Source organism: Phascolarctos cinereus, unplaced genomic scaffold (genome assembly GCF_003287225.1).
Source record: "Phascolarctos cinereus isolate Bilbo 61053 unplaced genomic scaffold, phaCin_HiC Scaffold_726;HRSCAF=1367, whole genome shotgun sequence".
Taxonomy (NCBI): domain Eukaryota; kingdom Metazoa; phylum Chordata; class Mammalia; order Diprotodontia; family Phascolarctidae; genus Phascolarctos; species Phascolarctos cinereus.
This window is the reverse complement of record NW_027556098.1, coordinates 28,669,641-28,697,422: the sequence shown is the minus strand read 5'-3', so window position 1 is coordinate 28,697,422 and position 27,782 is coordinate 28,669,641. Positions and strand designations below refer to the sequence as shown.

Genomic DNA, 27,782 nt, shown 5'->3' with positions numbered 1-27,782 from the left:
ATATGTATAATAATGTATCTCTTCACTAATTTTTTTTGTTTTGGAAAATAAAATTATTTTTTCATAAAATATTGTTCATGTTATATAGTAGATTTATTATTTTAAATGAATGAATAAATATTTTTAAAGTTTTTTATCTTTTTGTCTTTCATTTCTAATATGGTAAATATTGATGTGACCCCTACACACAAAAGCTGTGAAGGGGTCTTGAGAAAGTTTTGAGAACTGCTACTCTAGACCATTTAAATTCATTTTTCTATTTCATAGTGTCATAGATTTTGAGATAGAAAAGGACTTTGGAAGTAATCTGATCCAACCACCTCATTTTACAAATAAAGCAACTAAGGCCTGGGAAGGTCAAATGATCTACTTAAAATCACTCTGGTAGAAAGCCTCAGAGGTAGAGTTTGAACCCAGGTGCTCTGACTTCAGAACCAGTGTTCTTTTCACTGTACTGTACATACTTCCTTGTCTAGTTAATAATTACTCAAAGTAAATCTTGCTTACCAATATTGTAAAGACATTAAACTTTTGAAGTCTTAGGAACGTTGATGAACACAATGCCCAACCATGATTCCAGCGGTCTCATGATGAAACAGACTACCCACTTCTTGATAGAGAGGATGAGGGGCTTAGAATGAAGATGGAAACAGATTTTTTTTTTTGGACATAACTAATGTATGACGCTGGACAAGTTACTTAATCCTGTTTGCCTCAGTTTCCTCATCTGCCAATGAGCTGGAGAAGGAAATGGCGCTTCGCCAGGAAAACCCCAAATAGGGTCACAAAGTGTTGGACATTACTGAAACAACTGAACAACAAAAAATGTGGCAATTTGTTTTGTTTCACTATATGTGTTTGTAACAGTGGATTTTGTTTCTCCTACTTTCCAAATTGGGGGGAGGAGGTACAAAGGTGGGAGGAAGAGGTGCATCTTTGTTTTTAAAAAAATTAAATGTACTTTTAAAAAAGCAAATCTTGCTTTTTAATACTTTATATTTCTCATCCCTTCAACCAAGATTGGATCTCTATTTTATATTCATTCTGAGGGACTAGAAATTCTTCCTTTTAAGTCAAAACACTTAATTCTTTATACCTTGAGACAGGTTGTGATTCTGGATAAGCAAGAACCGATAGAGATATTTGAGGAAGTTTTCCCCAGAAGCTTTTTATACCCATGAAATTACAGGTCTGTTAAAAAAAAATTAATTTTTTCAATTTTTAAAAAAAAATTTTCAATTTTCAAAATTTTTTCATTCACAATATGGGTAAAATAGGATTTTGTGAATTGGCCTGGGAGCCTAATCACCATATATAATATACTATTTTGGGGGGGAAATGAGCTCTGAGTTCTGTTGTTCAGTCGTTTTTGAGTCGTGTTGGACTCTTCATGACCCCATTTGGGGTTTTCTTGGCAGAGATACTGGAATGGTTTGCCATTTCCTTCTCCGTCTCATTTTACAGATGAGGAAACTGAGGCAACCAGGGTTAAGTGACTTGCCCAGGGTCACACAGCTACTAATTGTCTGAGGCCACTTAGAATTCAGGAAGATGAGCCTTCCTGACTCCAGGCCTGGCATCCTATCCACTGTCCATCTAGCTGCCCTGAGTTCCATACAACCAATTAGTAAACAGACTTTCAAAATTATCCTTTGATTATGCAATACCTGTATCTATAGATCAGTGCTAATATTTACAATTAGGTATATTAACATCAGGAAGCAAGTTCTTATTTTTCAACTTTTTGTTAAGGGCTCAGCTAAGACTATGTAACTTGTTCATAAAACCTTTTTGAAGGAAAGGCATTAATTCATAAAGGACATAGAGTCTCTCATTCTCCACTCTTTGTTACAAGCAGACACTTCTTTTGTTACTGGCCACAGCATGTCAGAGTAGAGGATCTTTTTTTTATTCTATGATCGTTAGGATTAGTATAAATCCCAGTTATATTTTCATATATGCAGAATAGAAAATGCATGTTACCAGGAAGTTTTTCACATAGATTTATAGCTAAATATTGGATGTTTAAGCATAAACTTTATGTGTGCCAACATTACTGGCAATTTGTATCATGATTTCTACAAATCTCTTTTGTGTTGTCTACAAGCACTTCTTTGTCTGACAGTTCAAACTGCTATGCTCAAATTCAGCTTAGTTTCCCAAGGTTTCTCAACAAAGGGGAAAAACAGAACCATGAGCTAGCATTCCGTTTGGGGAATTGGGGTAAATTGACAAGTAATATGGCAAAATCACAGCATTGTAGCATCGCAGATTTAAAGCTGCCAATGTTTACAGATGGTGTCTGTATTAGAAATTAAAAAACAAACAACCCGTCCAAATATTAATATACTATGTAGATTTGTGAGTATATCCAGTTTGGGGAAAACCTTTATGAATTGATACTGAACAAAGTGAACAGAGATAGGAGAAAAGTTTATACAATAATAACAAAGGTATAGAGAAAAACAACTTTGAAAGACATCAGAACTCTGATCAATGCAATAACGAACCGTACAACCATAAGACTGAAGATGAAACATGCTACTCACCTTCCGTCAGAGAGATGATGAATTTAAAATACAGAGACACATATTTTTCAGACATGGCCAATGTGGACATTTATTTTACTGGACTCTGTGTTTATGAGGATTTTGTTTGTTTTTTGATTCAGTGTAGGGTGAGACTGTGGGAGGGACAGACTGTAAATGCATGTAAAAATAAACAGATTTTTTTTCAAAATGGCAAAAAATATTATACATATGCATAAATATATACGCACACAAATATCTCCAGTCAGGCTGAAGCCAGAGGTACTGGACTGTAACTGCATTTGATGGAGGCACCTTGATCTAGGAGAAAGTTTGCTGTCTCTGGAGTCAGAGGACCTGGGTCCATAGGCTGCCTGTTACCATTTATGTGACATTGGGCAAGCCACTTAACCTCAGTTTCTCTATTTGTAAAATGAGGGGGTTGGACTAAATGGTGTCTGAAGATCATCCAAAAATCAGTCAGTGAACATTTATTAAGCACCTACTATGTGCCAAGCTCTGGTGAAGCCCTCAAGATACAGAAATTCAAAAATCACCCCTGCCTTCAAGAAGCTCGTTGTTCACTCGTTTATTTTTTTCAGTCGTGTTTGAGTCTTTGTGACCCATTTGGGGTTTTCTTGGCAAAGATACTGAAGTGGTTTGCCATTTCTTTCTCCAGCTCCTCTCTCATCTCCTCCAACAGATAAGGAAATGGAGGCAAACAGGATTAAGTGACTTGCCCAGGGTCACCTAGCTAGTAAGTGTCTAGGGTTGGATTTGAACTCAGGTCTTCGTGACTCCAGACCCAGCACTCTCTCCACTGTGGCACCTAGCTGTCCCATCAAGAAGCTTACAATCTAATAGGGAAGTCCTTGCCCTCAAGAAGCTTACAATCTAATGAAGGAGACAACATAAACAGAAATATATACAAAGTAAGCTAAATGTAGGATAAATAGGAAATAACAGAGGGAAAGTGGGATTTTAGTTGGAACTTAAAGGATAACAGAGAGGTCAGTAGTCAGAGTGGAGGAGGGAGAGTGTTCCATCATGGGAGATAGAGAGACTGGCTGCAGCAGAGATCTTTGGCCCTATGGTACTGATCACACTAATGATTCTGTGTTAATGTTGTCTGAGAGGAGAGCGTGGCTTACAGATAAAGACTTTGAGTTATGCTTTCAGTCATAGGGTGGTAGTGGAGAGAGTTTTAAAAAGAGCCAAGAATAGAAAGAAAATAGAAGAAACCAGAAAAAGCCAGTTTAGACAAGGAAAACTGGTCAGCAGGTTAAGAAGGAAATAGTGACTTTGATAGACTGAGATTAAGGAAACTCAGCAGGGGTAGCATGCATCGTAGAGGCAGCAATATGTGGACCTCAAGTCAGGGTTCAGAGTGACTTTGATGAGGGAAGTTTTAATCTAACACCCCCTGGCAGGTAGATCTGGGGCCCAGATGAAAAGGGCCTTTGTTTCTCTAGCTACTGAGAAAGCAAATCATTTAACCACTCTAAGTCTCAGATTTCTCATCATTTGTTGTTGCTGTGGACATAATAATAACAACAGCAACTAAATACTTTCCTCATACCTACCTTGTAAATATAATTTAGTCTAATTACTGATTTTACTGATTAGAAAACTAAGCTGGGGGCAGCTAGGTGGCGCACCGGCCCTGAAGTCAGGAGGACCTGAGTTCAAATCCGTCCTCAGACCAGACACTTGACACTATCTGTGTGACCCTGGGCAAGTCACTTAACTCCAATTGCTTTAAAAAAAAAAGAAAACTAAACCAGGAGAAGCTGTAATTAATCAGAACCAGATTAAAATGTAATTGGGAAATATTTAACAAAATAAAAACATAATATAACATGGATTATGTCCCTATTTCTTTTTGAGTTTGCTACCACTCTTTTAAATCTTCCCTCATGTAATAGAAATGACACCAGTTTTGTGTAGGATGGGTGTGTTTCCTTTAAGGGGGCAGAGAGGCTGCATCTTCTCAGCATCTTTGTTGGTCTGGCTTCCTTACCACTCAAAGTATAAAAGGCCTGCCTTATGGGGAATTGGTGTGGGGGGAGAGGAGAGCATTTATCTGAATTGCTTTTGCCATATAGGAACTACTACCTTTCTGATTTAGCCTTATTGGAGTCTTTGGAATGATTTTTTAATCTGAATTAGTATCAATTTAAGCTTCAGGCAGCATATCCTTTTCAATCTCGTTCTAGATGTAGTTTTTGTTGCATTTTTATAGTCCATTAGTCCCCTGCTATGGGGCAGCTAGGTGGCTGCAGTGGAGAGAGTGCTGGACCTGGAATGAGGAATACTCATCTTTCAGAGTTCAAATCTGGCCTGAAACATTTAACTAGTTGTTGAACCCTGGGCTAGTCTCCCTGTTTGCCTCAGTTCCTCATCTGTAAAATGAGCTGGAGATGGAAATGGCAACCCACTCCAGTATCTTTGCCAAGAAAACCCCAAATGGGGTCATGAAGAGTCAGACACAACTGAAAGGACTGAACAACAAACAGTCCCTTGTTATATTCTAATCCTGAGTGTGAATAACTGGACTGGATGTATTGAGTGAAGCCTAGCCCCAAATTCCACTACACCATGCATCTTTTTCCATTCAAGGTAATAGATGGGAGAAAAAAGCATGACATAGTACCTTCCCTCATGAAATTTAAACAGTTTTTTGGAAAGCATTGGGGAGACAAGACCTAGAGGGAAAAAATATATATATACACACACACACATATATATGTGTGTGTGTATATATATATATATGTATAATCTTATACTATCATTTTTATCTTTCTTGGCAATCATGTTAATAGAGATAAATGAAACCATGAGAGAATATATATAGAGAAAAGGCTTAGGATACAATCTTTGGGGTATAACCACATGAGACGTGATATGAATAAGGATTCCGCAAAGGAGTCTAAGAAAGAGTTGTCATACAGGCAGGAGGTGAGCTAGGAAGTGCCACAAAAACAGAGTGGAAAGAGGATCTAGGAGGTGAGAGTAGTCCAATAGTGTCAAATACTGCAGAGAAGTCAAGAAGGATGAGGACAGAGAAAATGAAAATTGAGAAAATTCCATTGAGTTTCACAATCAGTAGATGCTTGGTAACTTTGGAGATCTCTTTCAATTGAATGAGGTAAAAAGTCCAATTGCAAGGGATTGAGAAAAGGGCAGAGAGGAAGTGAGTATAATATAAGTGTCTTTGGACAGCTTTTTCTAGGTGCTTGACTGTGAAAGGGAAGAGAGATATAGGATGCTATAACTTGATCTTTTTTAAAGATGTGGAAGACCTAGGTGTGTTTATGGCAATGGGGAAAGAGCCAATATCTGAGGAGCGATTCAAAATTAGAGAGACAAGATGTAATCATGGGGGAAGTCTGGGGATCTTTAGGGGATGGGATCAAAGGTATATATTGAGGAGTTGGTTGGACTTGGTGAGGAGGGCTACTTCCTCATCATAGACTGAAGTGAAAGAAGAGAAAAATGGGGGACAATATCAAGGAATTTTGAGTCAGGGAGAAGAGTAGGTTCAGGCCTCTCTTTACCCAGTGAACTAAGAGTTCAGGTCCTCTGCTAAGACAGAGGATGGAATGATGCTGGAAGCTGCTCTACCGTCAGCTCTCTCTTAGTTCAGGTTTTTTGTTGGGATAAAATGAGGGTCTTGAAAGTCATCGAATGGTTCAGTCTGTCAATATAGGCTTCCTAAGCATCTGCTCTGTGCCAGGTACTGTGTTAAGTTCTGGGGATACAAAAAAGAGGCAAAAGACAGCCCCTGACCTCAAGGAGTTCACAATATAATGGGGGAAAGGGATAATAAGCAAACAAATACGTACAAACAATCTATGTATTGGATAACTAAATAATTAAGAGAGGGAAGACACTAGAATTAATAGGGGTTGGGAAAGGCATCCTGTAGAAGATGGGAATTAAAGGAAGCCAGGAGAGCCAGTAGGAGGAGATGAGGAGGCAGCACATTCCAGCCCTGGAGGACAGAGATGTCTCTCATTAGGGGTTGGGATGTCTCTCTGACGAGAGACAGAAAATGCCTGGAGTTGAGAGCTGGAGTTTCTTATTCGTGGAACAGCCGGGAGGCCATTGACACTGGATTGAAGAGTACATGGAGAGGGGAAAGATGTAAGAAGAGTGGAGGTGTAAGGTATAAAAAGAGGGTTAGGTTATGAAAGCCTTTGAATGCCAGAGGATTTTATATTTGATCGTGGAAATGATAGGGAGGCACTGGAGTTTATTGAGTAGGGGAGTAGTGTGATTGGACCTGCCCTTCAGGAAAATCACTTTGGTCACTGAAAAGAGGATAGATAGGAGCGGGAGGAGGCAGGAAGACCCACCAGCAGGCTAATGCAGTAGTCCAGGCATGAGGGGATGAGGGCCTGCACCAAAATAGCAGCGGTGTCAGAGGAGAGAAGGTGAAATCCACAGACCTTGGGAACAGATTGGGTATGGGGTATAAGAAATAGTGAGGAGTCAAGGATGAGCTGGAGGGACTGGGAGTATAGTGTTACTCTCAACTGTAATAGGGAAGTTAGGACAGGGAGTGGGTTTAGGGGGAAAGATAATTTGGTTTTGTACATGTTTAATTTAAGGTATCTACTGGACATCTAGTTAGAGATCTCTGAAAGGCAATTGGAGATCAGCAGAGAGGTTAGGGCAGGATAGGGAGATTTGAGAATTGTCAGCATAAAAAATGGTCATTAAATCCGTGGGGGCTGATGTAATGTATCAGCAAAGTATCACCAAGTAAAGTAGTATAGAGGGAGAAGAGAAGAGGGCCCCAGACAGAACCTGGTGGGTCACCTGTGGTTAGAGGGTGTGGATAAAGATCCAGTAAAGGACAGTGAGAAGGAGCAATCAGGTAGGTAAAACAATAACTGGGAGTGAGTAGTGTCCTGAAAACATAGAGAAGAGAGTATCAAGGAGGAGGAGATGACCAGTGGTGTCAAAGGCTGTAGGGGGACCAGGAGAGTGAGGATTGAGAAAAAGACATTGGACTTGGCAACTAAGAAATCATCAGCACCTTTGGAGAGAGAGGTTTCAGTGGAATTATAAGGCCTGGAAGCTGGATTGTAAAAGGTTAAGAAGAGAGTGAGAGGAGAGAAATGGAGGCGACTATTGTAGATGGCCTTTTTAAGGAGTTTAGCCACAAAAGGCAGAAGAGATATAGGACAATAGTTAGCAAAGATGGAGGAATCATGTCAGGATATTTTTCAGGATGGGAGAGACATGGGCATGTTTATAGATGGTAGGGAATGATCCATTAAACAAGGAAAGATCAAAAATAAGTGACAGAAAACATGACTAATGTGGAAATATGTTTTACATGATTGCACATATGTAATCTATATCAAATAGCTTACTGTCTTAGGGAAAAGGGAAGGAGAAAATTTGGAACTCAAAATTTTATTTAAAATGAATGTTAAAAATTGTTTTTTACATGTAATTGGAAAAAATAAAATAATATTTAAAAGGAAAAGAAAGGAAGAAAATAAGTGATAGAGTGAGGGTTATAAAGGGCCCAGTCTGTTGAAGGAGACTGGATGGAATGGAATCTCTTGAGCAGGACAAGGAGTTAGCGTTGGTAACAAAGCCACTTCATCTTATGAGACAAGGGTGAAGGAGGAAATAGTAGTAGAAGGCATTTATGAGTTATGTGAAAGAAGGCAAAGGGGAGAAGGAGGAGCTTATGGTGAAAGGCCTCAATTTTTTCTGTGAAACATTAGGCAAGTTCCTCAGCTGAGAGAGTGGGGGAGGGGGAACCATGGGAGATTTGAGGAGGGATGTTGAAAAAAATTGAGAGAGCTTCAGTGGAGAGAGGGATAGTGAATTGATAAGGCGGCATCGTAGGATTGTCATGTATATTTGTAATGGACTCAGAACAGTGTGACATGATTTTCTCCACTTTCGTTCAGCAGCACAGGAACAAAGGCAGCGAATGGCAGGAATGATCCAAGGCTGAAGTTTAACAGGACACAATCAGAAAAATGATGAGAGGGCCAGGGAATATAGAGAAGAGGACAGTGTAGAGTTGAATTGGTTCATTGAGGTGTTGAGATGAGGAAAAGAGAGCGGTATTAGGATGGTGGCCTACAAGGGTTTAGAATCATGGGGATGTGTAGGATATGACTGGATATGTGAAAGTGTTTGTCAGTGACTGGAAAGCACCCCTCTTATTCTCAAAGGAGTCTGGAGCTAGAGTCAAATTGCCACTGCCTTTAACCTTCCTCTTCCCTCAAGGGATGGTCATGGCGGAGATGGAAGGCCTGAGTCAAAGGGAAGTTTGCTCCTCTTTGTATCATCCACTTTGCATTTGGGAGATCAGGCTGGCAGGAGGTTTGCTTTGCCCTAACACAGATAGGATACAGTGGCACTTAGCCTCTTCGTGCACAGCCACCCTCATGTGGAAATATGTTTGTAGATGGTAGGGAAATATGGAAATTAGTCTGGTTATTAGGGAAGGATATGGTAAAGAATAGAGGCAGCTAGGTGGTTCAGTGGATAGAGTGCCAGACTTAAAGTCAGTTAGAACTGAGCTCAAATATGGTCTCAGACACTTGCTAGCTGTGGGTCAGCAAGTCACTTACCTGTGTTTGCCTTAATCCACTAGAGAAGGAAATGACAAACTACTCCAATATCTTTGCTAAGAAAACCTCATGGACGGTAGGGTCCACAGAGTCATGAAGAGTTAGACGTGACTGAATGACTCAACAACTACATAGTAAAGGACGTGATGTCCACCCCCATCTTGAGAAATCCACCAAGTCATAGGGGCCTCAGTTGCATGTGGGTGAAACTTTTTATGCCCTAAGGTGACCAAGAAGCTGTATCAGTGGAAGAAAGGGCCCGATCAAGTCCCAGAGACAGTTTTGTTGACTTTTAGGGACAATTAATCCCTATTGTAGGAAATGGGGGAATCCTAGTCCTATCACAGGTAAGGCGTGAGGCTTAGAAAAGAGCTTGGGAGCATCAGTTGAGGGGAATATGATAAAAAATCAGTGAAGTGTAATAAAAGTAATACCTTTTTATAGTGAGGATACCTGTTGAGATTTGATAACATAAATTTGTAGTGGTCCCAATGAACACCATTGGGTAAGTGACTTCCAGCAGTACCCTCCAACAGCATATGATAAGAAGAGGAGGCAGCTGAGTAACCCAGGGTTTGATTTTGCCTGAGCATCTGGAGAAAGTGGTTTCATAGTCCTTATTAGTGGGAGTTAAACACTTGTGGGTGATGATGAAATCAAGGGTGTGACCCTATGTCTGTGTGCCTTATATAGATTGAAGGACATTGAGAAAGTGGGAGGGCAAAGTGTTTGAAGAAGAATCAATATGTATGTTAAGTGCCCTGGTATCAGAGCAGAGGTTAGGGTGGAGGGGGAGACTGAGCGCCAAGAACCAAACTCCTTGAGGAAGGAGATGTAATTTAGGGACCATTAGATAACTGCCACCAGGAAGAGAGGCTGCTAAGTGATGGAGAGGAACAAGGAGTCCTTTTCAGGACCAATGTATTGAAGAATAGGGAGGAGAGGAAAGTACAGACTGTGAGAAAGGATGGCTATCTTATAAATGATAGTGATATCCATTCTCTTTTAGTGTTAGAGAAGAAGGGAGATTGAGCGTGATGTTCATCAGCTCCTCCTCTAAAAGAGGTTAGGTTCCTGAGTCTTGCACTCTGGAATGTATTGTGTTGGTTGGAAACAGTTGGTTGTTGGAGGCTCTGATTCTGGAGGTGAAGAAGCTGGTGTCTGGGACTGTAATCCGAAAGTTGAGATGTAATGATGTAAATGAAAACTACATTTAACCAGCAAAGCTCACCTTCAGTGCAATGATCAGGAGAACATATTTTTCTCCCCTCAATGCTGCAGGTAGTGTATGGTAACAAACTGATTGGTATGACAGTCATTTGATTGGTTTCATTTGTCATAAGGGTGGGTTTGAAGTAGTGGTCAGGAAAAGTATATTGGGAAATGATGGTGGCATATTTTCTCCACATGTACACATATAAAGTAATGGGAAGTATGTGAGACCATCCAAAGAAAACTAGAGGGACTCTCTGTAGGATATTAAGGAGGAAGGGTCAAAGACCTTGATAAGGTGTTGACACCAAGTCTCCTAGTTGGCTAGTTCACAGAAGTCAAGGACTTTGCCATTTTTTCGTCTTTGTACCCCAAGTACATAACATACAGTGGGTACTTAATAAATAATTTCTTGAGTTCAGTTGAATGCCTTGCAAGAATGGTGTGTCCTTGGCATAAATAGAACAATGGCAAAAAAGGAAATGGTTTCATGGGAAAAGTGATTAATTTGTTCACTGAGCTGCAACAGAGGTACAAGATTATATCTAGAGCCCTTGTGTTTGGAGGGAGAATCCAGTCCAGCAGTCACCACTTCATCTGGGTTTTGTGGTTTTTCGGTGGACAGTGTTTCTACTCACTTCTAGTTCTAGGTTTCTCTGTCAGTAACTTGGGAATTAAACAGGAAGATAGCCCCTTGGGCTTCACTGCCTGAACCTGAAAAGGCCCTGTTGAAACAAAGAATCTTCCATTGGTCTTCCGCTGATACATGTTTTTTGTAGTATTGTTTCAAATAACATTGTTATACCCCATTTAATTTGTGAAATTCCTGAGAGTTGTCATGTAACACCTTCAGTTTGGGAACATAAGGAAGTAATATAAGCACTGGTAATATTAAAATTTCCACTTATCCTTCTATTTAATATCCTAAACCTCTCACTGAAGATGCCGCTTAGGGCCTATGAACTGGGCTCAAAATTGAAGAAGGCTTAAAAAGGAAGAAGCGAGTGAGGAAATTTGCACAATTCTTTTGATGACCTGCAACAGGGGAAACAATTTAGGAGTACATATGAAATGTACCAAAAAAATATTATTAATGATCTTGACAGTAATTGTACAGAATAAACAAAGGGATAGTGGTGGGTATAGGGACTGGGCCTATGATTTCATTGAGAGCTCTTCCCCCTGGTGAGGAGCTCCCCCCCACCCACCCAATACAAGTAAGACACTTTTTTTTTAGGCAATTGGGGTTAAGTGACTTGCCCAGGGTCACACAGCTATCAAGTGTGAAATGTTTGATCTGAGACCAGATTTGAACTCGGGTCCTCCTGACCTCAGGGCCAGTGCTGTATTCACTGTACCACCTAGCTGCCCCAAGTAAGATACTTTTTGAGCAAGTAATACTTAGAGTACTGAGAGCACTAAGAATTAGAATGATTTGCCCAGGGTTACACTACTAGCTGCTCCTATTCACCCCTTTTCTGAAACTGCACAGTTCTATCGGAATACTTACTATTTGGGGTGATAGGCCCTCTCCCATCTCTTTGACTTCAAACTTGCTGTACCCCAAGCCTCAAATGCACTCCTTCCTCATCTGCCCCTGTTGGAATCTCGGCTTTCCTGAATTCCTGAACTCGAGTTAACATCATGGAGCCTTTCCTTAACCGTTTAGTTGCTATTCTGATTTCATTTTACATTCATGTTGTTTTCCTTCAGTACTTCAGTTCTAGTCACACTGGTTTACTTACTACCTGTTCCTCATAAGCAACGTTATTTCACCTCCATGTCTTTTCATAGATGATCTTCCTCCCTGGAACGTTCTCTTTTTCTTCATTTTTTCCTACAGACGTATTGTAATCTATCAGTATCTAATGATCACTTCACAAGAAGCTAAGTTCTTACTATATTTGAGCGCAGTGCTAAGTTTTGGGGATTTAAACACACACAAAAAAGCCCCTGCCCTCACGAACCTTACCTGCTTCACCTGCTTGTTAGAATCCCTCCTTGCATTGAAAGCATACATAGTGCACCAGAAGCAAGAGAGCAGTTTCTACACGAGCCATACCATTGCAAAAGTGTACAATTTTAGACAGAAGAATTGTGATCAATGCAGTAATGATAAAGAATGCTGCCCCCCCACCTCCTGGCACAGAGGTGATGGATTCGGTATGAAGAATGAGACATATTTGCTACTGCAGGAATTGCTTTGTTTGACTGTGGATATTTGTTACAAGGGTTTTGTTTCTCTTTTTTTTTTTTTTCCATGGATGGGGGAAGTGGGAAGGAAAAATGAATAAATGCTTAATCATTCGAAAACAAAAACAACCAAGAATATCTCAGGTGCTGCCTCTTACAAGACACCTTTCCTGACATCCCTTCCCCCCCCAGTTATTAATTCTCTCTCTCTCTCTTTCTCTCTCTCTCTCTCTCTCTCTCCTTCCCTCCCTCTCCCTCTCTTTTCTCTCTCTTCTTTTTTTCTCTGTCTCTCTCCCCCTCTCCCTCTCTCCTTTCTCTTTTCTTTTTCTTTCTCTCCCTCTACTCCCTCTCCTCCCTCCCTTCCTCTCTCTTTCTATCTCTCCCTCCTTCCCTCCTCCTCTGTCTTCCCTTCTCTCTCTGTTATAATTTGCACGTACTTTGTTTTTATTTACTTGAGTACATGTTGAAAATAAGCTTTCTGAGATCAAGAACTGTTTCATTTTTGCCTTTATATCTTCAGTATCTAGCACCAGTGCCTTATACATAGTTGGTACTTAATAAATGCTTCTTTAATTGAATCGAAGGGAGAGACTGAAAACAAGGAGATGAGTTAGACAATTACAATAATCCAGGCAAGAGGTAGGATGAGAACCTAAATAAGAGTAGAGAGAGTAGATAAAAAAAAGTTAGCCCATGTGTAATTGGCAGGCTGTGGCAACTGATTCTATACCAGGGAGAAGGAAGAATCAGTGATATTAAGATTTTAAGACTGCTTGTCTGAGATGATAGTGTCATCAACAAACATGGGAGATGGGAGAAGGGTTGAATATATATGTGTAGGTGTGTATGCTTTAATATTTGATACAAAATTCAAAACATTTTAAATTATTTTAATGGTTAGATCAGTTTTTCAGATACACATCAGTAGTTTCATATATGTATATATGTGTATATATATATACATAGAGAAATAGAATCTGTATATAGTATATATGATATAATCTATATGTAGTATATAGACTATATATTATATATTGTGTATATAGCATACTTTATATACTACATAAAATATAGAGTATATATGTGTGTGTTATAGGTAGATACTATGTGTGTGTATAAATATATATATAGAGAGAGGGATTCTATATATAGTTTTTGTAGTGTAAATATCATATAACCTATATATAGTATATAGACCAGGTCTGCATAGCGTGTGGCCTGTGGGCGCTTACAGCCCTTGGCCACCTGCCACGTGCCAAGAAATTTTGGGCAGCCTGCAAAAAATATAGAGGAAAACATCCTTTGTAGGTAGAGGAAATCCTTTGGCATTCCACAAGTGGCTTGTGGGGCTGTAAGCGGCCCACTGGCCACAGGTTGTGCAGGCCTGCTATAGACTATATAGTGCATATCATCTATATCTCATATTTTACATACTATATAGAACATATAGTATGTAGGTGATATAGATACTGTATATAGAAATAGGAAGAATCTATATATAGTATATATAGTTTATAGTATATATATGTAGTATATATAGTATATATAATCTATATAGCATACTTTATATACTGTATAGAAAATATAATATATGTGTGTCATATAGATACCATATATAGAAATAGAATCTATATATAGTTCATGTATATAGTATACATGTAGTATATAGACTATGCAGTTATATCATCTATATAGCATATTTATATATTATGTAGGATATATAGTATATGTGTGTGATATAGATAGTATGTGTATAGAGAGACATAGAAAGAGAATTTATATATAGTATGTATAGTTTATAGTGTATATGTAGTCTATAGTATATAGACTAGTGTATATCATCTATATAGCATATTTTATATACTAGTAGAACATATATATGTAATATAGATGGATAGATGGATGGATGGATAATAGAGGAGAGGTGCCTGTCCAGGTGCAGGGTTGAACTTAATGACCTCTGAGACCCCTTCTAACACTAATTTTGTGATTAAAAACTTGCTTTTTCTTATTACATGAAAATGCAGTTGTGTTTACTTAACAGACACACATCTGTTACTATATTTTCTTCTCCTCTTGTCCTTTACAGGTACTTCTTATTTAACAGACATAGTTTGGTGGTCTGGAACAATTGCAAGTAAGTATGTCATACAATGACTTTTCTTTCTTTTTTCTTAAAAGCGATCATTCATTCCAAGTATAGTTAGAGGTCTAGGGGAATGACATACTGGTTCTTTCTGGGTGGCTTTAATTTCATTCTACTCCTTCTGGGTACCTGAAGTACCTTCCGGAGCTCATTTCCTCCTCACTGTTCTCTTCCTTTTTTTGGAATGGAATAAGTTAGGGTAGAAAGGACAAGGACACTGAGAGTGGGGACAGATGGAGAGAACTTGTGGTGGGATAGGGAGGAAGGAATAGGGGGAAAATTATTCCATTATCTTTTTCTTCTACCTCAAACCTTGTTTCTGAGTCAGCTTTTCCCAGTGCACAAGATGTGCCCATAGTTTCAGGCCACTTATATCCTAAATATCCTATTTTTTCAGATTACCAAGGAAACACTTAGGTTTTGCATGAATTAAGTAGAATTTCATATATTGAAATATTCACTTTTGTTCATCAAAATAAATGCTGTACAGTAATTTGTATGATAGTTTGTGTGTGTGTGTATAGAGAGAGAAAGAGAGAGTGAGAATTTTAATTCTGCACCTTAAATCCCCCAAAGAAACTGAACAGATTCTGTGAGGTTTATTTTTAAAGTGTTTTATGATAAGAAATATGAAATGTCTTTTTAATTGAAATTCTTTCCTTTAAGGATTATTATAAATTTTCAGTTAGTATTGAAATGTATGTGATTTCAACACCAACTTGGGCAGCAAACCTGAGAGTTCTTTCTTTATGGATATTTTTAAGACATTTGGAGAGCTTTGGTTTCAAGGTCCATCTCGTGGACCTAAGGAATACTTATAATATTATCTGTTATCCACCCTAGTTATGTAAGTTCAGGGGAGAGACTCCATAAAATTCATTTCCCATATTCTAATGTAACTCATGCTTTGTTTTTATTTGGATTGCCAGTGCTGTTAGGTGACGACTGAAAACATTATTTCAATGCTGTGTTGTTCTAATATTGGCTATAAAACTAAAATATTTTAAATCATTTTAATAGTTTGATAATAATTCTCCAGAGTTTTGGGGTAGGGTATTTTATAGTATGTACATCAGCAGTTTTTTTTTCAAACGAATAGTGTAAAAATTTAAGCTCTATCACTATGTCTTCACTCCTGATCCAAATATTCATTCTTTTATGCTAACGTACATCTTAATGTAACGATTATAAGACATTTTTTTGATTCTCTTAACAGTGGCTCTTGGTCAGATTGGAAATTTCTTAGCTTATACAGCAGTTCCTACTGTGCTGGTCACTCCCCTGGGTGCTCTTGGTGTTCCATTTGGGTGAGCATTGGAATTTTGCATTGTGATATTTCATGAATTCGTAGGATATGAAAGGGTTTTTGCTTTAAACTTTCAATTAAAAGAATAAAAATAGGAACTTACGTATCTTTGGGTTTTTTACTGTAAGCCAGAATTTCTCACATTTAATTTAATCCTACTTGTTAGATAACTTTTCTTCCAGAATTTGCTTTAGTATATTTTAGAATGTGTTAATATGACTTAATTATGGACACCTAAAACTTCCAGTTATGGTATGAATATTAGTTTTTGGTTTACTACTCTTTAAGCCTGGTACTTTTCCAAAAGAACTAGCAGCGCTTCTCTGACTTCTTGGCAAGTATTCCGAAGTTAGTTATGAAGCCAATTGAACTAAACTCTGTAATTAAAAAAAACTAGTAATTATTTGTATGGAATATTCACTGCATAGCTTAATTTAAAAAATAAATTCTTTGTTAAATATTAGTATCCAATTTGTCTTTGGCAGAAGCTAGATTATAGAGAAAAATAGGGGAGAACAGAGAGAAACTCTGTTTTTTAAATCCATTGAATCAGAATCTTTTAAATAAAAAAAATTCCAGAGTCCTTTTGAAAGTATAAGCGCAGTAGGCATATTTAATTTTTGTGTCCTCACTGTCACCTTGCACAAAGAGTGCAGACATTCCATAATGTCAAAACATTTGAAAAATTGAATTGGAATCTAGTGCTTTATGTATAGCTGTATGTCCTGTCTACATAGGACATAGATTGTAAAGGTGACAAATATATAAAGTATCTAAAATTCCTATTTTTATGCTCAATTTGATATAACTCTTAAGAGTTACGTTTTAAGTTAATAAGCATTTATTTTCTTTCCGATCTCTCCCTCCCCCCACCCTGGAAAAAACTGGGGAGGGTGGAACAAAATACACATATTTGAATAAAACAAATTCCCACATTAGCTCAAAAATATATCTCATTCTGCATATTTAGTTAGTCTATAACCTCTCTGATGTCACTTTTGCTTTTTATACTTTGCAGACAGTTTTATTAACTAAAAATGTGTTTAATCACATTTTCTTTCTGATTTCAGTTGAAATGGAAGATATATTCCCTTGGGGAAAGAATACTTAGATCCCAACAAAAAACTAGACACAGAATAAAGAACACCTTCTGATTTCTCTAGGACCTTCTTTCATAAATTATGCCCCCTTTCCTTTTGTATTTTCCATTTTTCCCTTTCCACTAACTCCTTGACTTCTCCCTAAGGGGTAAGTCCTTCCCTGGGTCTGTGATCTCATCAGCACAGATTGCCACACATCTACACCCTGTCATACCATGCAGTCCTTGTGTATTTCAATAAATCGTCCTGAAAACATCTATCCAATGGAAACTTTCATCTAGTGTAGGAGATCTTAACCTGTAGTCCATGAATTTGGTTTTTTTTAATATTTTAGATAAGTATATTCCAGCACAGTTGATTTCCTTTGTAATCCTATTTAATTTTATGCATTTAAAAACATTGTTGTTGTAATTGTTCAGTCATTCAGGAGACAAGTAAAATGATCTAGTACTCCCATCTCTGAGGATTTATCACATTTTGTTGTCATCCACCCAGTCAGAGGCTTTAGTGTAATCAGTGAAGCAGAAGTAGATGTTTTTCTGGAACTTCCTTGCTTTCTCCATAACCCAGTGAATGTTGGCAATTTGGTTTCTAGTTCCTCTGCCTCTTTGAAAACCATTACTTAGTAGTCATCACCAGACCACCAAAGATGTCTGTGACACACAAAAACATCAGCAACCTCTGATCTACTGATAGGAGAAAAGCATCTTTTCTAGAGTTATGTAACTGGCTCACCTGTTTTCTGGTCCTTTCCTGGATGATATCCCTTATATCACTCTTTGCATGTAAGCTGTCGTTGGTTAATATGCTACATCCTATTTATACTCGCTACATCTCTCAAAATTTTTTTGAAGGATTCATTGGCCTAAAAAAAAAAAGCTTCTCCAGACCATGTTACTTTTTTTAGGCTCCATTTTTTTCTTTACTTTTCACGCCAGACTTGTAGTTGACCATACCTACTGCCTCCTTTTGTTCAACATCCACTCACTCTTTAACCCATTTGTAATCTTGTATTCCTACCAACTTTGTGCCAAAATTATTCTTAGATGTCTATATTGATCTCCTAATTTTTAAATCCCATGGCCTTTTCCTTAGTCTATCTTCTTATCTTTTCTGCTGTATTCAATGATGTTGATCACTCTTCTACCTTGTCTTCCATGACATTGCCCTCTCCTCGCTCTTGCCTCCTCTTTGGGTGGTGTTTCTGTCTAATTCACTGGTTCCTCTTCCTGTCATGTTATCCTTCCCCTACCCTGCCCTCTTCAAAAGTTGGTATTTTTCATAGTCTTGCCTTTTGTATTCTTTTTTTCTTGATGTTCTTTCCCTTGGTTATTTTACCTGTATCATTTCAGATGACTTTTGACTTTTTGACTTTAACCCTCTTGAGCTCTTGACTCATGTTTCTGTCTCCTAGGTATCTCTACCTGAACATACTTCCAGCTTTTCAAAATTTTCAGTTCTTCAATGGATCAGTGATCATGATGGTTAGGTACTTGCTCCAGCAATGCAGCTTGCCACCCATCAATCCTGTGTGATTCTTGCTTTTGTGTTCCTGCAGATCCTTCATGGGGGTCCACCCATTATACTGGAGGTCTTCCTGGAATTCTCTTGACATGAAGTGGATACCATTGAAGCATGCTCTCTTCCTCAGTTATCCCTCCCTTTTGCCATGTGGTTGGCCTACATATAGTTAAAATCATTTATGTGGCTACTTTTGTGCATTTTTTCATTAGTAATATGTTATAGCCTCCTATCCACCAAGTGCCTCTCTATTGCTCTTTGGATGACTCTTGATTTCAATTCTTTGAAGATTGTAGTATTCTATTACTCATTCATATAGCATCAACAGATGACACTCCAGAAGAGGAATGATTTCTAGTACTTCTTGTTCCCTTTTCTACCTCTTGGTCACTGCTACTGCAGAAGGAGGAGGGGGCTGAACAGGAATGAGGGTCATTTTTTCCCTTTGTTTCGTTGGTTGCCATGGCCGAATAATCACCAAAATACACTTCTTTGTACTTGGCTGGGTTGGTTCTTAAAATGGCAGACATGGTGTGTCTGTATTGAAAGTTTTTCCAGCAGGGTAGAGCCCACCTAAGTTTGTGCTCCATTGCTACTGTCTTTGAGAGCCCAGAGTTACTTCCACGCAGGAAGACGGTATCCAAGTATGTCTTCATGGAGGACTTCAAACTCACTGTGTCCAAAACCAAACTTTTCCTCTTTCCTATCAGTTTTTTTTCTGACTTCCCTCTCTTTGACAACAGGACAATCATCAATCAGTAAACAATTGAAGCGCCTGCTGTGTGCTACATGGCAGTTCTAAGCACTGGGTATACCAAGGCAAAAAAATAAATAAATAAACAGCCCCTGCCCTCAAGGAACTTAGATTATATTAGGGGAGACAGGAACATAAATATGTATATACAAATAAGTTCAAGGTGATTTTTCTGGGAAGTATGAGCAGCTTAGAGAGATCAGAAAAGGCCTCACCATAAGATAGTGATTGAGCTGATTTTGAAGGAAATGAGGAATTTTAAGAGGCAGAAGTGAGAAGGGACAATGTTCCAAGTATGGGGAACAGCTTAGACAAAGGTAAGGAGGGAGGATGGAATAGCATGAGGAAAAACAAAAAGGCAAGTTTAGCCAGACTGTACTGTGGCTGAAAGAAAATAGAAGTGGGTTGGAGCCAGATTGGGAAAGGCTTTGTCAGCCAAACAGAAGAGGTGGTATTTGATCTTAGAATTAATAGGGGCCACTGGAGTTTATGGAGCAAGAGAAGTGACCTGTGTTTTAAGAATATCACTCTATAGTCATCTGGCAAAAAACTTCAAAAAACAAAAACCCTCTCCTATCCAAGTCAATAGGGCATCTAGGTGGTGCAGGGGATAGAGTGCTGGGCCTGGAGTCAGGAAGACTTATCTTCCTGAGTTCAAATCCAGCCACAGACACTTATTATCTGTGAGCCTGGGCAAGTCACTTAACCCTCTTTGCCTCAGTTTCCTCATTTGTGAAATCAACTGGAGAAGGAAATGGCAAACCACTCCAGTATCTTTGTCAAGAAAACCCCAAATGGGTGAACAACAGCAACAAAACATCCAGATCAATAAATCCTGTTTCTGTTGGTGTGATATTATTTTTTTTTTTACTTTTCAACATTCATTTTTTATAAGAGTTTGAGTTCCACATTTTCCTCTCCCCTATTCCTCCTTCCCTAAGATGGCAAGCAATCTGATATAAGTTATATATGTTCAATCATATTAAACAGAGTCATATTGTGAAAGAAGAAACAAAACAAAAGGGGAAAACCAGCCAAAAAAGGTGAAAATAGTATGCTTTGATCTGCATTCAGACTCTGTAGTTCTTTCTCTGGATGTGGATTAGCATTTTTCATCACACGTCTTTTGGAGTTGTCTTGGATCATTGCCTTGCTGAAAAGAGCTAGGTCAGTCGTAGTTCATTACACAGTGTTGCTGTTACTGTGTACAATGTTCTTCTGGTTCTGCTCACTTCACTCAGCATCAGTTCATTTAAGTCTTTCCAGGTGTTTTTGAAATCAGCCTGCTCATAATTTCTTATAACACAATAGTATTCCATTACCACAGCTTGTTCAGCCATGCCCCAAATGATGGGCATCTTTTTAGTTTCCACCACAGAAAGAGCTGCTATAAATATTTTTGAACACGTAGGTCCTTTTCCCTTTTTAATGATCTCTCTGGGATACAGACCTAGTCGTGGTGTTGCTGGATCAAAGAGTATGCATGCACAGTTTGATTGCCCTTTGGGCATAGGTCCAAATTGCTCTCCAAAATGGTTGTGTTAGCTCAGTGTGATATTATGTGTGTGTGATCTAGGGGTAAGCAGTTTTTGTATATCTTGTGAGCTAAAAGTGTTACTTACATTTTAAAATAAAATAAAACTTTATTTATAAGTATAAACAATTCTTAGCATACAAAAACAGACCAGGAGTTAAATTTGGCCCCTGGACTATAGTTTATGGATCACTGTTCTAATCTATCCTTTTCTTTCTTTCTGAGGTAGTACTGCTACCACCTTGGTTTTAGCTCCTTTACTTTCCTTTTGGACTATTGTGATTGTTTCTCAACTGACCTCTCTGCTTTCTAATTCATTCTACATTTTGCTGCTAGATTAATTGTCCTAAAGCAAAGCTGTGATCATCATCATCATCATCATCACCACCGTTGTCATCGTCAACAACAACTAGCATTTATAGAGCACTTTAAGGTTTGCAAAACTTTTATCTCATTTTATTCTTACAACAGCCCTGGGAGGTAGGTGTTATTATGCCTATTTTATAGATGAGGAAACTAAGGCAGGCAAAAGGTTAAATGACTTGCCCAGGGACACCCAACTAAGTAAGAATCTAAGGCCAGATTTGAACTCAGTCTTTCTGACTCCAGGGCTCTACCCATTGCATCACCTAGGCAAATAGCCTGCTCAGAAACTGCCACTACTTCCCCACTGCTTACTAAATGTTCAGACTCTTTAGACTGTTGTTGAAAGCCTTTCCAGGCTTACCTTCTACTACTTCCCTTCTTTTAAAAGTCTTATGTGCCAGCCAGACTCTACCATTTGTTCTCCTGGCAGACATTCAACTTTCCTACCTTTGCACCCTTGGTCAGATTGTTCTCTTGGTCACAAAATCTTTGGGTTCTTAAAGGCTATGCTGATGGATCATAAGCTTTGGCAGTTCCTGCCAACGAGGAAAGGCATTGGCTGTGGGCCTGGTGAAGAACTGCGTGTCCTTTGTCGGAGGGTCAGGCTAACTAAGTTTGGAAAGGCTTATCACCAGTTTGGTTGTAGTGTGATGACATTTTGGCTGTAGCAACTTCAAATTGGTCTTCCTAAAACACAGCTCGGATATCACCCTCTATTTAATAAACTCCAGTGGTTCCCTATTGGTTCCAGAATCAAATATGAAATCCTTTGTTTGGCTTTGAAAGCCCTTCCTAACATGGTTCCTTCCTGCTCTTCCAGTCTTCTTATCCCTTATCTCCCTGCATATGCTCTGCAGTCCAGTGATGCTGGGCTCCTTACTGCTTCCCTCTCAAGACACTGAATATCCCATGCCTGAAACACTCTTCCTTCTAGTCTCTGCCTCCTGGCTTCCCTCACTTCCTTCAAGTCTCTGCTAAACCCGTCTTCTGCCAGCAGCTTTCTGAGTCTGTAGTCTAGGTGCCTTCCCTCTGAGTTTACATCCTGTACACATCTTGTGTGTTCATAGTTGTTTATATGTCATCTGTGAGCTACTTGAGATCAGGGACTGGTTTTTTGCCTTTCTTTGTATCCCCAGCACTTAGCATAGTGCTTGGTAGATTGTCGTTGTTACGGTTTAGTTGTTCAGTTGTTCCTGTCTGACTCTTTGGGACCCCTGTGGGGTTTCTTTGGCATTGATATTGGAATGGTTTTCCATTTCTTTCTCCAGTGGATTAAGGTAAACAGAGGTTAAGTGACTTGCCCGGAGTTGCACAGCTGTTAGTGTCTGAGGCTGTATTTGAACTCCAGTCTTTCTGACTCCAGGCCCAGTGCTCTATCCGCTGATTCACTTAGCTGACTTGCCCAGGATCACACAGTAAGTGTCTGAGGCTGGATTGGAACTCAGTCTTCCTGACTCCAGGCACAACACTCTATCCACTGAACCCTTTAGCTGTCTCACTTGGCACATAGTAGGGGCTTAATAAAGATAGTCATTAGCTAAAGACCATCTACTAAGTGTCATATAAGAGTTGTACGTGTCAGCGGAAGGAGTACTTGCATCAATGAAATCATAGCTATTGGATATATATTAACATATACTTAGCCCAGTATACAGTACATAGTAAGCACTTAATAAGTTTTCATTTATATATTACATAATTATTTCTATTAAGGTACTCTTATTGTCCTTTGGCTGACCATTAATGTTTAATCAGTTACACTGGAAATGTGGCTGTTCTAAGTATGGTGCAAAACTTACTGGCTTCTGGCCTTATGGAGTCACTGTTTTAGAAAGAAATACCGCACAAATACATTAATTCCATTCTTCACTCATTTATCCAATAAATAGTATTTTATTCAAAAATTTTGTAAGACTACTTTTGTAAAAATTCTGTAAAAGACTGATAAATTTTCCCTTTTGCATATATATACACACATACATACATATATATATATATATATGTGTGTGTATATATATATATATATGTATACATAAAAACACACTTCTGTACAGTGATTTTCCTTTGTGGCTTATAGAAACAACATGATTATACTTTTTAAAAAATATGTTTTATTTGCTTTAATCAGCCAAAATCTCCCTTTACACTGTCCCACCCCACTCCTCCCTGTAGTTGAGAATATAAGAAAAACAAAACCAATTACAAACATGTTTAGTTAATCAAAACAAATTTCCACACTGGCCCTACCAAAAAAAAAGTCTCATTCTGTCTTCCGAGTCCTCACCCTCATTAGGTGGGTAGCATGTTGCATCGTTAGTCTTCTAGAATTGTGACTGGTCATTTTGGTGATGCACACTAGTCTTCCATCACATTTATATTACCATAACTTGTTCATTCATCCCCCAGTTTCTGGGCAGCCCCTCAGATTCCCATTCTTTACAGCCTCAAAGAGGTATCAACATTTTTGTATGCCTTTAGAGTTTGTTTTTTTGTTTTTGCTTTTGTTTTTTCCTTAGGATTGATCCCTCCCTTAATCTCCCCTTCTTCAGATCCCCCCTTCCCCTTTCTCCCTTTTCCCTCCTATTTCACTATTGAGTGAAATGTATTTCTGTATCCAACTGCATGCGTGGGGGGGGGGCAGGGGCGGCAGGGGTCTCCTTTGACCAGTTCAGATGGGATTGAGGATCAGATGTCAGGTGTTACGCCATTCCTTGTTGGTATAAATATCTCCTTGTTCATCCTGATTATATGAGATAATTTTCTCTAATTTTCCTTTCCCTTCTTTCTCAACTCCAATTCCCTCAGTGTATCCTTTTCCCTCGCCATTCTTTTAAAAACTCCAAGACACAACAGAACTACTTCCCAACCTTGTGTAATTGGACTGCCTCTATGACCCCTGATGATAATAGGGATGAGAGGGGACATATGCATCAGCTCCTCATGTTTGAATGTAAGCAGTTCATTCTTGTTTAGTCCTTTAGTTCATCCGTAGTTGTCTTTTCATGTTGCTCTTGTGTTCACATTACAAAGTTTCTCTGCAGCTGTGGTCTTTTCATGAGGAATGTTTGGAAGTCTTTTATTTCATTAAAGGTTCATTTTCCTCATATCATTTTACCCAGTGTTGCTGGGTAAGTTATTCTTGGCTATAAGATCATGTCCTTTGCCTTCTGGAATATTGTGTTACAGATTCTCTGCTCCTTTCTAGTGGTGGCTGCTAAATCATAGGTGATAACTGACTGGTGCGCCTCAGTGTTTGAATTATTTTCTTTCTGGCTGCTTGCAGTACTTTTTCTTTGACCTGGAGCTCTAAATTTTGGCTATCATGTTCCTGGGAGTTTTCATTTTGGGGTGTCTTTTTGGAGATGGATTTTTTCTGTTTCCAGCTGGCGCTCTGGTTCCAAGAGATCTGGGCAGTTTTTTGTTTTGTTTTGTTTTTTTCTTGTGTTTTGTTGTTGTTGTTGTTATGCTATTCAGATAGTGTGATGATTCTGAAATTTTATCTCCTTGATTTGTTTTCCAGGTCAATTGTTTTTGCTTTGACCTATCTTACATTTTCTTTTCTTTTTTTTTCAGCCTTTTGACTTTAATATTTCTTGTTGCCTCATGGAGATACTGGCTGCTAAGTCAGTCTGTTCTAATTTTCAAGAAGTTTGATGCTTGGGCAAGGTCTTGTACTGTTGTACCAAGCTGTTAATTCCCTTTCCGATTCTTTCTTTCATAGCTGTCAATTCTTCTCTAATTTTCTCCTAAAGCACTCTTATTTAAAATTCATAAAAACTTTTAAAACTCTGTTTTTAACTCTTGCCTCATCTCTTCCTGGAATTCAAGTTGAATTTTTGCCCGGGCTCTGTTTTTCTCTGAGGCTTTGTTTCTAGATGTTTTGAAGTCATTCTCTTCTAGATGTATGTCTTGAACTTCTCTGCCACTGTATCCTTTATTGTTGTTGTTTGTTCATTCTTTCGGGCTCTTCTTGCCTTTAGACTTAATGTTAGGGCTGAGTTCTGTTGTGCTTTATGTTGTACTTCTGGAAGGAAGGTCTGCGTTGGTCCTGTTAGCTGCTTTTTTTTTTAATTGAGTGTTGTGTTATTCTAGGATCTCAGGGATAGTCTGGGGATCTGCAAGCTGCCAGTGTTCACCAAGTGATCTGACCCAGGGTAAAACCTGATTGTTTCCTGCTTGGTCTGAGCTCTACAAGTTTCTAACTTGGGTTTGGGTCTAAGCAAGAGTGGACTGCTGCTGGACTCAGCCTCTTTTGGCCGGCTAATAAGCTCTGCTCATTCTGAGTGGTGAAACTGTAGGCTCCTCTTTGGACTGGGATTCCTGCCCTGGTTCTTCTTCTGCACACTGAGCAAGATGCTGGGAATGGGACCCTGTTCTGCTCTTGGGCTCGGAGCCACCTTGATGCTGCTGCTCGCTAAGTCTTCATTTTAAACTTCCTCCTTTCTCATTCCATCTCTCAGAGTTTACCTACCTAGGAATGCCACCTTGGTACGTAAGTCTCTCTCTCAGTCCGCCATGTGTGGCTGACCCAAAACTGGTTAATGTGCAACAAAACTTAAATCTCACACCTGTCCTTGTTGCAATGGCCTGGTATGGTGCTGGTAGATCCCAGGCATGGTTCTCGCCAAGTGCACAGCTTCTCCCTGGGCGCCAGAGTGTTCTATGGCAGACATGCTTCTGGCCCGACCTCAGTCTTCAGTGTCTGTAGACCTCTCTGTCTCACTCCTTATGCCAAGCTGGGCTGGACAGATGACTCAGCGTGACTTTTCCTGGGTTTCTTCATCACAATTCAGTCTGGCACATATTCTGGATCGGTTTAGAGGAGCTTTGTGGAAGGCAGCTAGGCTGCACAGGTTCCTGTCACTCTTCCATTTTGCCTTTCACACTTTCAATATCAAACCTTTTACCAAAAAAGCCATCTTAAAATACAGTATTCTTGATTTTAAAAAAAATCTTATTTGCTTACACAAAGCAGTATTTAATATGTAATCAAACCCCTTGTTTTAGGAATTCCTGAGATTCCACAAAACCCAAACATAACTTTATAGGGCATTTTGGGTAACTTTCAAGTAACTATCATATTTTCCACATTGTTCCATTCTTCCTTCTGTATCAGGGTTTCTTAATCTTTTTTTGTGTTATGTACCCCCTCAGCAGTCTGGTGAAGCCTATGGAACACTTCTCAGAAAAAAAAGTTTAAATATTTAAATGCTAAATTTCAATTAGAGATTAGTGAAAATAAAGATGTAATTTTTACCTATCTATTATCAAGGACCCCCTGAAATCTATGGGTTTTTTTTTCTTTCTTTCTTTCTTTCTTTCTTTCTTTCTTTCTTTCTTTCTTTCTTTCTTTCTTTCTTTCTTTCGCTAGGCAGTGGGGTTAAGTGACTTGCCCAGAGTCACACAGCTAGTAAGTGTTATGTGTCTGAGTCTGGATTTGAACTCAGGTCCTCCTGGCTCCAGGGCTGGTACTCTATCTATTGCCCCACCTAGCTGCCCCAAATTTTTTATTGTTATTTTTTAAGGATCATTGATTTTGTGTTGAGACTGTTGTTGTTCAGTTGTTTCAGTCATGTCTCACTCTTCCTGACCCCACTTTGAGTTTTCCTGGCAAAGATACCAGAATGGTTTGCCATTTCATTCTTCAGTACATTTTACTGATGAGGAAACTGAGGCAAACAGGGCTAAGTGACTTGCCCAGCGTCATACAGCTAATAAGTATCTGAGGTCATGTTTGAACTCAGTTCTTCCAGACTTCAGGCCCAGTGCCCTATCCATTGTGCCACCTAGCTACCCTTATAATCTGAACCACAGGTTATGAACCCCTGTGCCTTATGCACAAATCCCAGCAGAGATGGAGAATAGCTATCATCATAGGTATAAATTGCTTGCTTCTGGCGTATAATTATATGGTATCCGACTGTCTGAGCTTTTGTTTTGCCACAAGCAGAGGCACAAATGAACTCCAAGTTATAGAATCATAGGATCGAAAGGAATCTTTAAAAACATAGAGACCAGTCCATTCGTTTTCATAGATGAAGAAACAGAGACCCAGAGAGGTTGGAAAAATTTGTCAAGGTCATAAAGATAGTTGATGGCAGAGCTGGGAGGAGAGTATAAGCTTCCTTTTCCCTAGGCAGGTTCCATTTCCCTTCTACTTCACTGACTCACAGATGAGGCTTCAAGTGGCTTTGTCTTTTGTTATATGTTAAAAAACAATTCCTGGTAGACTTGTCACTGTGGCAGTTATTTTTCACAAATATCTCATTTTGTCCTTACAGCAACCCTGGGAAGTAGGTGCTATTATTGTTCCCACTTTTCAGATGAGGAAACCGAGGCACAGAGAGGTTAAATGATTTGCTCAGGGTTACGCTGCTACTAGGTGTCCAAAGACAGGATTTGAATTCATCCTCACTCCAAGTCCAGCCCTCTACCCACTGTACCACCCAGCTTTCTAGAACACGACAGTGTCTCCCCAATTGTAACACAGTTCCCATGTTTATTTCATTGTTTT

The 27,782-nt window shown here is 39.0% G+C and overlaps 1 protein-coding gene across 1 annotated transcript in view; it reads left to right on the top strand.

Annotated features, from left to right (window-relative positions):
- The window catches only part of NIPA1 (NIPA magnesium transporter 1), a 51,179-nt gene that overhangs the window by 7,425 nt on the left and 15,972 nt on the right, over nucleotides 1-27,782 (top strand). Inside the window, exons 2-3 of the mRNA XM_020992948.2 lie at nucleotides 14,631-14,678; nucleotides 15,904-15,994. Coding sequence (XP_020848607.1) covers nucleotides 14,631-14,678; nucleotides 15,904-15,994 — 139 coding nt within the window. The remainder of the gene's footprint in view (nucleotides 1-14,630; nucleotides 14,679-15,903; nucleotides 15,995-27,782) is intronic.